The 12,588-nt window shown below is 46.0% G+C and overlaps 1 protein-coding gene across 1 annotated transcript; it reads left to right on the forward strand.

Annotated features, from left to right (window-relative positions):
• The first annotated feature begins 3,164 nt into the window (after positions 1 to 3,164).
• Positions 3,165 to 11,630, forward strand: LOC144798441 (uncharacterized). Its single transcript, XM_078669315.1, has 2 exons — positions 3,165 to 4,207; positions 11,092 to 11,630. The coding sequence occupies exons 1-2, from the start codon at positions 3,952 to 3,954 to the stop codon at positions 11,421 to 11,423; spliced, it is 588 nt and encodes a 195-aa protein (XP_078525441.1). The 5' UTR covers positions 3,165 to 3,951; the 3' UTR covers positions 11,424 to 11,630.
• Positions 11,631 to 12,588: the final 958 nt, after the last annotated feature.

Below are 12,588 nucleotides of genomic sequence, written 5' to 3' on the forward strand. Positions count from 1 at the left end.
TCCGCTGAGAAACCTGCCTCGACTTTTGAGATCCCCGTTGCAAATCCTGTTCCTCCCTGGTGTGAGGCCCGGTCCCGAGGTGAGGTGGAGAAGGACGAGGCCTGATCAGCTAAGATGGCGGATGGCGCCCTCGTACGCACACCTCATCAGGACAGAGAAGCCGTTGTGCGAGAGAGTCCTGGGGTCTGGCGACACGAGAAAGAGCCCACGTCCAGAGATATATTGGCTGCGTTAACAACTCTGCATATGGCCCTGATCCGGGACGCCCGGGATCTGGGAAGGAGGATGGCCGCCATTGTTGTCCCGCCGATCCACATGGGCATGGTTGAATCACAAGGAAGCGCCGTTGTGCTCGCCTCTGCGTCAGTGCGGAATGTCCCAGCTGCGCCTACGTTCGTGGAGATGCCGATAGGCCCGGTGTGTGATACCGCTTTGGACTGCTCAGTTGTATATGTGAGTGACTCGTCGGAGCCCTTCTCTGTACGGCGGCTGAAGAAACAACATCGACTCATGGTTTGGGCTGCTTCGGCGGCGTTTCAACGAGTACCGGATTGTGTGACTTTCTCTTCCTGGCTGGTGCAACTGTGTTCGGACTGGGGGAGGTTTCCGGTATTGACACTGACGCAGACGGATTTTTGCCATACGTCTTCGGCTGGGTTTTGGGGGCTACAGAGTATTGGCGCTGCCCGGACCGGTTGGACCCACCACACTCCTTTGTATGCCGACTGATGGGTGGCCGTATGTGGGTACTATTGATAGGGAAGGCCAGGGGTGAGACCGTCTAGGACATAGTGGAACACGTTGTGGGACGCTCAACGGGGATGTTATTGATTGAATTGATAATTATTGCTTACTGTTGCTATTCTGACCTTGCTCTTCCGATGTTTTATTGCGCGCGATGGGTGAGGGGGGGCCGGGTAGTTTGATCGGGGGCCCTTCTCCATCATTTTTTCCTTCTTTTTCTTTTCTATTATTCTATATTTCGGGTCTCTCATTTAGGGCAATAGGCACGCTGCTGGGGGGGGGGGGGGTAGGCCGTAGCCTTCTGCAGGGGTGCAGGGTGGGGGGTAGGGGGAAAGGGGGTTGTTTATTTGTTCTTTCTTTGTCTCTATGGCCCTTTGTCTTTTCTTTTTCTTGGTATCTTCGTCTTTCATGTCTCCTACAGTCTGTTTTGTTTTTAAGGGCTGGGGTGCTGTTCGACATGACATGTATGTGTTGTTTACATTTATCCTGACTCGTATGCCTTGCCCCCATGTCTTTAAGTGTATTCGCACTCTTCGCGGATTTCTGTTTCGTGTTGCTATTGTAGGACCATGTATGACTGTATGGCAATTATTCTGATAATTTTTCTGTTTTATTTTTCTTTATTGTAAAATGAACCTTCTTGAATCCTGATTGTCGTGTTGTACGCTCGAATACGAGTTATATCCTGGATACCTACCTGACCCCGAATTACGGGCTGCTGTATCTTTCTATATTGCTTTGCTGAACTTTCGCATTGACTAGCGGCCGGCCGGGAGGGTTGTAGGCCCATGCTTGTATTTATGTGAAGTGATAATAAAGGTTTAAAAAAAAAAAAAAAATGGATTACGTTACCATTGTCATTATTGGGACGCATTTTGCTCATGAAGATGGTGGTGTTGCCTCGCCTTCTGTTTTTATTCTGCAACATCCCCTTGGTATTGTCCTCTAATTTCTTCAATCAGTTGCGAGCCCTAATGATCCGTCTAGCATGGGCTGGAAAGCAACCGAGGGTGGCGTGGAATATACTTACACGCCCATATGCTTCAGGAGGACTGAATGCCCCGGATCTAGAATTATATTACCGGGCGGCACAAGCTGCTCCCGCATACCACTGGATTCATGGGCCGACGAACATTCCCCATATACGTATTGAAACTATTGTTGCAGATCCTACGCCCTTACCAGCGCTGCTGGCGAATCCTAGAGACCGAAGATCGGGGCTACTAGATTCTTTGAACTCGGTGATGCATGCTTGGCACCACTTGATGGATGGACAGGCGTGTAGTCTGATGTACGCTCCAGAAGCCATGATCGAGTGGTGCTCGTGGCTGGTGCCATGTCTGGACGGGGCAGTGCTGACAGCGCTGAAGGCACTAAATATACACAAGATGGGCGATTTATTCGCTGCGGGCTCTGTCCGCACATGGGACGAGTTAGAGACAGGAGACCGAGAGGACCACACACTGCGACGCTTCCAGTACCATAGAGTGAGACATGCGCTGCGGGCGCTTCTGGGCACGGAGATGGAGGAACCACAGACTGTCACAACGTTTGCTTACGTGGTTTCTGCTAAGTCCCCCGCTAGACTCATAGTCAAATTGTATGCTATGGCCCTCGAGGAAAGGAACGCTGAGTATGCCAAACCAAGACTAGCATGGCAGACAGACCTCCAGATAGATTTAAACAACGAAGTCTGGCGATATTGCTGCTCAAGCACCAAGCGCATCTCCCTCAATGGGACTTACTACACTCCAGAAAGGCTACATAGATACAAACTTCGTGAGGACGCTCATTGCGAGAGGTGCGGGACAGCGACGGCAGACTTTCTACATGTGGCATGGTCCTGCCCTGAGATACAGGCATTTTGGCAGGAGGTGTACAGAGAGGTTAATAACACTACACATCTGACACTGACACCTGATCCTTTGCTAGCAATATTAGGCTACTCCAAACCCATACGACCGGTGCACAGAAGACTGGTGGACATGGCGTTCCTACTAGCTAAAAGGTGTGTGGCACTGTGCTGGATGTGGGGGCCCGCCCCCACCCTGACACAGTGGTAAAGGGAGATGACATATTGCTGTACCCAAACGGAATTATACTGTGACCTACTACCCCCCCCCCCGCAATCGGCCTAAGAACTTCTGGGCTTGCTTCCTCGAAAGAAGGCGGACACAGGACGCCGCGGGTGAGGCTGAAACTGACACTAGCCTGGAGAGAGACACGACTGCCACTCCCCCACCCTCCCCGGACTGAGGACGATACGACATATAAGACGATACATGGTGGGCTCCTGGCACTGAGAAGGAATGTGTTTGTTCTTAATACCTGTAGAAGCTTCTTAATTCATCCCTGAGTGTGTCGCTGCCCTGGATAGCGGGTGGCATGTTCCTCTTACAGAACAGTTACCTATGTAAGCCTGTACATAACCATCTGTGCCTTATTGTGGTCATTTATTACCGCCAATGCCTGTTTGGATTGCTTTTCTTTTGTCCTTTCTGTATTTTTGAAAAATGCCAATAAAAATATTTTTAAAAAAACCATTTTAACATTTTCAGTTTTACATTTTCCTTTTTAATTATATAGATGTTATCAATATGCTACTATCATTTTTTCTTCTAAACAGTCAGTAACCCCCTGGGTAGGCTTAGTGGGCTTCAACTTAATAACTGCTGCCATTTTGTACTCTATATTCTTTCTGCCCCTTTTTGAGTCACTAAAGCCTATGCACCTGTCAGAAATTCAACTCCAGTACGTGCTAAGAAAAAAAATGCTTTAGTTCAAAATAGTGGTGTGAATTAAATGCATAATGAAAAAGGCACCGATCTTCATAGTAGAATACGAAATCATAAGAGTGCTTCTCAACACAAAAAACATTTGCAGGTTCCTTATCTGATAACATCCCACCAAAATTGTATGATTGATTGGCCATCTGACAGCGTTTTCGGAAATAGTAGAAAGTCTTTAATTTACAGTCGGCAGTCCTTCCAGCATCATAATGTAGCTGCTTGGTTGTAAACTAACTAGAGTTTTTATCATTACTGCAGTTTGTCTTGATTTCAATTTCTTAGGTTTTTGCTAGTTTGGACCCTTACAGATCATTCAAGTTATAAGAACATATTCTGTTCGAATGTTATTTATCCAAGAAAGGACTCTATAGAAATATTGCTGCATCTGTTGAATTGTAAAACATATTTTCTAACAATTATGCTGTTCACATGTCTAGATGAACACAATTCTGGAGAACTGCTGAAGCAAGTAAAACATCCAGTTATATTAAAGGAGCTGGAGATAGAGTGCAACAAAGACAAAGAGGCAGATCTGAAGCCAACTCATCTGACTGCGCCATTGGAAGAACATGAAACAGAGAAGTATCTTGCAAAGCTCCCTCAGTGCGAGGCTTTGAAGTCTTCCCAGGCCCCCGAAAACCCAGGAGGGTTAGCAGACTCTGCACTTGAGGATGGTGAGTCCAGATCACTCGCATGTTGTAACCTGCTCTTTGGCCATAAATGTGCTGTTCTGATAGCGACTAGTAAGCGCAGATTCCTCACCTTTTGAATACTCCCCAGGCATTAGACTGGATCCAGAAAATCGTTTGCAGTACACGTACACTGGCAGGTGTCACTGGGGGCTCAGATTCAATGCCGTTTTGGATATGATGTGTGTGGTACTATATTTAAACACTACTCAATTGCTCTGACATCAGTTCCGTTTTTTTCCTTGCTAACTGACGGAGATCCGGAGCAACCTCTCATCTCATTCAGACAAATATGTGACGTTACAACGTAATCAAAATGATCATGGAACGTTGCATCGCAGTTTTTACAACGCAAGTCTTTACAACGACATGCGCTGGAGGGCGCTGGACTTAGGAATTGTATGATTTACTATTGCAACACCAGTCTACGTACAATAGGGAAGGTGTTGGAATAGTAATTCATACTATTCCTTAGGTTAGAGCGCCATCCAGTGCAAGTCGTTGTAACAACGTGCGTTGTAATATCCACGATGTGAAAGTATTGCGATGCAACGCCAGTGTGGTAATGGATGTTTCCCCATTTAGACAATTCCTCAAAGATTTTTTCTTAAAAACCATTGTTGTAGCTTAGACGTTACCTGCCAAATCTACAGGCCTTAAACCCTATGGGGAATGTTCCAAACAAGTGTCTGTGACTGACCCATGTGTGGTTTGGCTGTGGTGCCTGGCGTCAGACCACGATTCCAAGACCTTCAGTGACTGTGCCTTGATGCATTCCAAGATCATTCAAGACTGAGAAGTGAAACTTTTCGTGACAAAGCACCTCAAGACTATGTGCTGGGATAAGTTGATGTCACAGGCAGGGCCTGGTCCCACTCCCAAGGTCACTCCTGTGACAGGTCATCTTCATGATTGAAATCCTTGTTCGAAACCAAGAAGAAGCTCAAGAAATCCAAGCACAACTTGGTCGGCTACAGCCCCACTTGATTTCCAGAGAAGGCATGAGGGTGTCATTGTGCCTCCTTGGTACTGTCCCGAATTCACTCTATTTCAGAGTAGATTCTTATCCTTGCTCTTAGGTAACTGGAATTTCTAGGGACATTGGCAACGCTGCAGCAAACCAAGGACTTTGCTAAACCATGGTGCTTTTGTGGCACTTTCATGGCTCACTGGGATTAACTTGTGGGCCCTAAGGAGCAGAGAGGGTTGCCAACCAGGATTCCGCGGACGGATCATCCCACTCTGTCAGTTAGGCCCTCTGTATCTGCTCAGGGCTCTGGCTTGCCTTTAGTACCAGTTCTCTCCATGACACCACAGCCTACGCAGGAACACGACCCCAGACTACGACGGCCAACCCATAGTACTGACTAACCCCGAGACGGCACTGTTCCTACCTCGGCCGAGGCCTCAACCGCTTTACCTATAATCTTATTGCAACACAGTGCCTCTACCTGCCGGAAGGCCTCATGTCCTTCATGAGTCATTTGGCATTGACTCCTATAAATTGGGGCTATGATGCTGGGGATGAGAGTACAATGCATTACCCAGAGTATAACTTGTATGAGGATATCCCAGATGGCAGTGGTCTGGATACTTCCTCAGGCACTGGACTATTTCTATCCCCCCTTCCCCACCGGGCCTGCCAAGAAAGAAAGTGTGTCCTTTGCTATGGTTATGCTTAGGGCAGCAGAAGGTTCTTGACCTTCAACTTCACTTTCAAGAAGTTAAAAGCCAATGTTCTGAAGGAGGTGCTGCTCCCTGGACAGTCAAGTTCTGAGCCCATTAAATGAGGCTATCACTGATACCCTACTAGCTACTTGAGCCAAACTCTGCTCAGGTCCACCTATGCATCTCCATATCGCCAGACACCATGCCCAGCTCCAGGTCATCCACCTTTCCTCACCCAGTACCTTACTCCTGAGAGCACTGTGGTGCAGTCTTGGGCCAGTAGAGTTAACCCAGACTCATTTCCCACTACTCCCCAGGACAGGGAATTGAAAAGGATAGCGACCTATGATTAGCATTGTTTTCCTCTATAAGTTTGGCTCTTTGCTCAGTGAAAGCCAGCTGCATGTTAGACTGCTGTTCAATTGCTCTCTGGGATTCCATGGCCCTTGTGACGTCCATGGTCCAGCAAGAAGCCTGGGAATTTGATTCAAAGACAATGCAAGATGGTTGTGATGCAGCCTTGTGCACCATTGCTGGAAACTGGACACCACTGATTCCTTTGGTAGGGCTGTTAGCACCGGTGTGGCCAATCACAGACAAACCTGGATGCGGTTGACCGCCTTTTCAGGGGACATTCAGGCCAGTCTCATGGACATTATGGTTTACAGCTTCTGACGTTTAGAGAATAAGCAAACTGGGCCCTGGAGCGGTGCACAGATAGCAGGGGCGGCGATTGGCTGACGGCAAACCGCCTGTCGCTCTTGCAGCAGGAAGTGCAGGGGCTTTTGGTCAAAGGAGCCTTAAAGAGGTTACTGGTGACACCAGTCAGTTGTGGTTATTTCCACTACTTCCTTCAAAGTCTTCCTCTACCTCGACGACTATTTCTTGAAGGGAGGTTTGCCCCAGGCAGACATCAACCTCCTCCAGACTACAGTGAATCTCCTGACAACTTAGGTGTGCCTGAGTCACACCTTACTCCTTCGATGAAGATCTTCTTCATCTGAGCCATGCTGAGCCTTGTATAGTTTAGTGCCTAGCCTCGGTGGGGGAGAGTCAAGGAAATTTGAGCTATGATCCCAATGATTAACCTTTGTCCTGCATCACAGCGAGGATGACTTTGAGCCTGCTGGGACTGATAACCTCCTTCATCTTGCTAGTCAAGCACACCAAATGGGATATGAGAGATCTGAAGTCCCTGTAGGCTCCGAACCAGGGGTACCTATCTGATTTTGTCTAGATTTTAGGAGGAGAATGCAAAAAATCATGAGTGATGGCAGCGGAACCGTAATTGTGTTGACAAGAGACCTCTCTACATTCCCTACCCAGATCTAACAGTGTTGTCTGATGGATCGCTTCTGTGTTGGGGAGGCCAACTCAAAGAGGTGGAGATTAGAGGCATCTGCTCTCCAGCGAAGGACCAGTTCCATATCAACTTTCTGGAGCTGAAAGCCACGCTCTTGCTGTGTAAAGCCTTCCTGCCCTCCATCAAAGGGAAGCCACTTCCTGTGCTTACAGACCAAACCACTGCCATGTGGTACTACAACAAGCAGAGCTATGGGGGCTCAGGTACCTGTGAAAGGAGGCTTTGCATTGCTAGATATGGCTAGTTCACCAAGGGACATTTCTGGTGACACACCACGTGGCAGTTTCCTTAAAAATCAGAGTGAATTAAATAAGACATCAAGTTTTGCAGATCATGATTGGCCATTACATCTGGAGCTGCCCCTTTATTATTTTTTGCAAGTGGGGAGAGATCAGGCTCGATGTTTTCGCCACTGTAGATAATGCATTTCAGCACTTTTTGCATGTTGGAGTTTCTTTCCGGGAGACAAACTCCATGTAGGGTGGATCTCGGGACACTGCTGATACCTCTCCTGCCCTAAGGTCTGAAGAAGGTCAGGATAGACTGGACCTAAGTCATCCTAGTGTCTCTTGATTGGGTATAGAAAGAATGGTACCCCAAGTTCCTGGGCTTGAGCATTTACCCCTCTATCAGGCTGCCTCTTCAGGAGGATCTCCTGTTGTAGCCACAGAGCAGGGTTCTTTACTCTTTGTAATGTACGCCTCCATGTTTTGAAATTGAGCGGTGGCAGTTGAGTTCTTTGAACCTTCATGCTGAAACCGTGAAAGTTATCTTGGCAGCCAGGCATCCCTCATCTAAAGCTGTATGCCCCTGGCGTTGGGATATGTTTGTGGTATTGTGCGCTACTAAACAGATAGTCCCAATCCTTGACAAACTGTCCAAAGTTCTGTGTTATGTGCTGTCCCTTTGCAAAGTCAAGGCCTTGCTTTGCGCACTGATAAAAGGAACCTGTTGGCTATTTCAGCCTTCTTACAGGAGACGGCCAGCCATCATTATTTGAATATCTCATTGAAATGCATTTCCTTAAAAGGTCACAACATATGTTTAACCCTTTTGTGTTTGTTGTTCTCAATGGGTTTTATGTTTAGTTCTCATATTCCTCGTATATGCTCCTTTTGAGCATAAACACAGTTGTCCTATTATGCTCCGTATCATTAAGACAGCCTTTCATGTTGCCATACGATCTGGGCTACAGATCCACAAGTTGCAGGCTCTTTCTGCTAACCTGCACTATAACACATTCAATCAAGCATCCTAGGATCGGTTTCTGGCTATCAGCCGTCAACAGCCAGGATAGCATGACTCCAGTGGCGTAGTGAGCACGGGACCCACGTCTGGGCATACCCTTTCCTCAAAGGGCGATCAGCAAAACACACAAGATGATGGACGGAATGTTACGCAGTGGCAAAACATTCACCCCCAATCACAGATCTGCGTTTAGTCCATCATTATTTTGCTCACCACGCCGCCCCAGTTCAGACATGGCCATATACAAATCAGTCTTGATCCTGTGCCTCATCGGAACAGTCCAGCACGAACTGCCAAGCCATGTCTTCCCTGGAACAGAATCAAGCATTCTAGGACCGGTTTCTGGCTAGCAGCTGTTATCAGCCAGGATAGCTTGACTCCAGTGGCATAGCGAGCACGGGACCCAAGTCTGGGCATACCCTTCCCACATAGGGTAAACAGCAAAACACACAAGATGATGGACGGAATTGCACATTGGCAAAACATTCACCCCCAGTCACAGATCTGAGTTTAATCTATCGTTATTTTGTTCACCACGCCACCCCTCTTCAGACATGGCCATATGCAAATCAGTCTTGAACCTGTGCCTCATGGGAACAGTCCAGCCCGAACTGCCAAGCATTGCATAATAGGGCCCCAGGTGCTTTCAGGGCAACTGCCGTACACCACATTTTTCCATATTAGTCGATGCTCTGTACTCGGCAGCATTCTTGCCAAAAATGGTCACTTCCTTTCACGTTGGGAGGTCCATCACTTTGCCAACATTCTTTACTCCTCCTCACCTTGTCCAAAAAGGAGGAGAGGTTGAATCAACTGGACTGGAAGGGCTCCTTAAGATTTTACATTGATCGTAACAATGAACACCACATCAATGATCAACTTTTTGTGGGGTGAAAATAGTGATGTCTGTGGGGAAGATGACCCTGTTAAGGCTGATAGTCTGCTACATCAAGAACTGCTATGTACTGGCCAAGAAGCAGCACCTAGAAGTACTGACAGCTCATTCTACCAGAACCAAGGCTGCTACCTCTTCATTGGCTCGTAGAGTTCCTGGCGGGAAGGCGCTTTCCTTGCGTTGCTTTGAAAGATTTATGGTCTGAGTCCACTCCACAGACCCTCCGCCTGGGTAGGTACTGCTTTGCTATCTATTCTAACATAATGAATTTTGTGCTTAGAAGGATCCATCAGAAGTACAAGCTACTTACTTTTGATAATGCTCTTTCTATTGGACACTGTACATAACTGCAGATTCCTCAATGCTCTCCCACCAGTGCTGTTCTGTGGAGTGGCTTACTTTTTAACATCTAAAAAGTTCCCAAATTAGAATTCAACCCACTTGCACCTACAGTTGGTGATGCACAACATCTAAGGGCATGGAAAATAAAAAAATAACAAAACTGATATCAGCACAAAGAGGAGGTGTTTATGTGTGGCTCCTCTCTAGCCCTTCCAGGGTGGTATGGAGCCAACAATGCACCACAAGGCCACATTTCTGCAAGTGTGAATCAGGTTTTGACTTCATTCTTTTGCTGCCTTTCTGTTGACAGACCAGAACTGAAAAGTGAAAGTTTCCAGCGTTTTGATCCATTCTTTTCAATAATTATTATTTGAGGTTTGATCATTCTACAGTTCGATCCTTCATTTGGAAATATGTGAAAACCCGATTTTTAATTTTAAGTGGAACGTTTTTTAAAAGACGAAGCAATATCCTAATCTCCAAAGTAACACTTTTTTTTGCTCCTAATACATGCTCTCTTTTTGTCAGCACATACCAGTGTTTCAGGTGAGCTACCAATCGTCCATAGTAGATACAGTTTGCTGCTGTTGCACTGCTCCCACAATTCAGTATAGGGATTCCAACTCAAATTGTTAACCATCAGGTTTAAATACCTTCACATTTACAGAACATTTTAACATTTTCAGTTTTACATTTTCCTTTTTAATTATATAGATGTTATAAATATGCTACTATAATTTTTCTTCTAAACAGTCAGTGACCGCCTGGGTAGGCTTAGTGGGCTCCAACTTAATAACTGCTGCCATTTTGTACTCTATATTCTTTCTGCCCCTTTTTGAGCCACTAAAGCCTATACACCTGTCAGAAATTCAACTCCAGTACGTGCTAAGAAAAAAAATGCTTTCGTTCAAAATAGTGGTATGAATTAAATGCATAATGAAAAAGGCACTGATCTTCATAGTAGAATACGAAATCATAAGAGTGCTTCTCGACACAAAAACCATTTGCTGCTTCCTTATCTGATAATTTCCCACCAAAATTGTATGATTGATTGGCCATCTGACAGCCTTTTCGGAAATAGTAAAAAGTCTTTAATTTAAAGTCGGCAGTCCTTCCAGCATCATAATGTAGCTGCTTGGTTGTAAACTAACTAGAGTTCTTATCATTACTGCAGTTTGTCTTGATTTCAATTTCTTAGGTTTTTGCTAGTTTGGACCCCTACAGATCATTCAAGTTATAAGAACATATTCTGTTCGAATGTTATTTATCCAAGAAAGGACTCTATAGAAGTATTGCTGCATCTGTTGAATTGTAAAACATGTTTTCTAACAATTATGCTGTTCACATGTCTAGATGAACACAATTCTGGAGAACTGCTGAAGCAAGTAAAATATCCAGTTCTATTAAAAGAGCTGGAGATAGAGTGCAACAAAGACAAAGAGGCGCATCTGAAGCCAACTCATCTGACTGCGCCATTGGAAGAACATGAAACAGAGAAGTATCTTGTAAAGCTCCCTCAGTTCAAGGCTTTGGAGTCTTCCCAGGCCCCCGAAATCCCAGGAGGGTTAGCAGACTCTGCACTTGAGGATGGTGAGTCCAGATCACTCGCATGTTGTAACCTGCTCTTTGGCCATGAATGTGCTGTTCTGATAGCGACTTCTAAGCGCAGATTCCTCACTTTTTGAATACTCTCCAGGTATTAGACTGTATCCAGAACATCGCTTGCAGTACACGTACACTGGGGGGTGTCATTGGGGGCTCCGATTCAATACCGTTTTGGATATGATGTGTGTTGTACTATATTTAGGCACTTCTCAATTGCTCTGACATCAGTTCCTTTTTTTCCTTGCTAACTGACGGAGATCTGGAGCAACCTCTCATCTCATTCAGACAAATATGTGACGTTACAACGTCATCAAAATGATCGCGGAATGTTGCATCGCAGTCTTTACAACGCAAGTCGTTACAACGACTTGCGCTGGAGGGCGCTGGACTTAGGAACTGTATGATGTACTATTGCAACACCAGTCTACGTACAGTAGAGAAGGTGTTGGAATAGTAAATCATACTATTCCTTAGGTTAGAGCGCCATCCAGCGGAAGTCGTTGTAACGACTTGCGTTGTAATATCCACGATGTGAAGGCATTGCGATGCAACGCCAATGTGGTAATGGATGTTTCCCCATTTAGACAATTCCTCAAAGATTTTTTCTTAAAAACCATTGTTTTAGCTTAGACGTTACCTGCCAAATCTACAGGCCTTAAACCCTGTGGGGAATGTTCCAAACAAGTGTCTGTGACTGACACATATGTGGTTTGGCTGTGGTGCCTGGCGTCAGACCACAATTCCAAGACCTTCAGTGACTGTGCCTTGATGCATTCCAAGATCATTCAAGACTGAGAAGTGAAACTTTTCGTGACAAAGCACCTCAAGACCATGTGCTGGGATAAGTTGATGTCACAGGCAGGGCCTGGTCCCACTCCCAAGGTCACTCCTGTGTAAGGTCATCTTCATGATTGAAATCCTTGTTCGAAACCAAGAAGAAGTGCAAGAAATCCAAGCACAACTTGGTCGGCTACAGCACCACTTGATTTCTAGTGAAGGCATGAGGGTGTCATTGTGCCTCCTTGGTACTGTCCCGAATTCACTCTATTTCAGAGTAGATTCTTATCCTTGCTCTTAGGTAACTGGAATTTCTAGGGACATTGGCAACGCTGCAGCAAACAAAGGACTTTGCAAAACCATGGTGCTTTTTTGGCACATTTATGGCTCACTGTGATTAACTTGTGGGCCCTAAGGAGCCGAGAGGGTTGCCAACCAGGATTCTGTGGACGGATCATCCCACTCTGT

This window comes from Lissotriton helveticus, chromosome 12, assembly GCF_964261635.1.
Source record: "Lissotriton helveticus chromosome 12, aLisHel1.1, whole genome shotgun sequence".
Taxonomy (NCBI): Eukaryota; Metazoa; Chordata; class Amphibia; order Caudata; family Salamandridae; genus Lissotriton; species Lissotriton helveticus.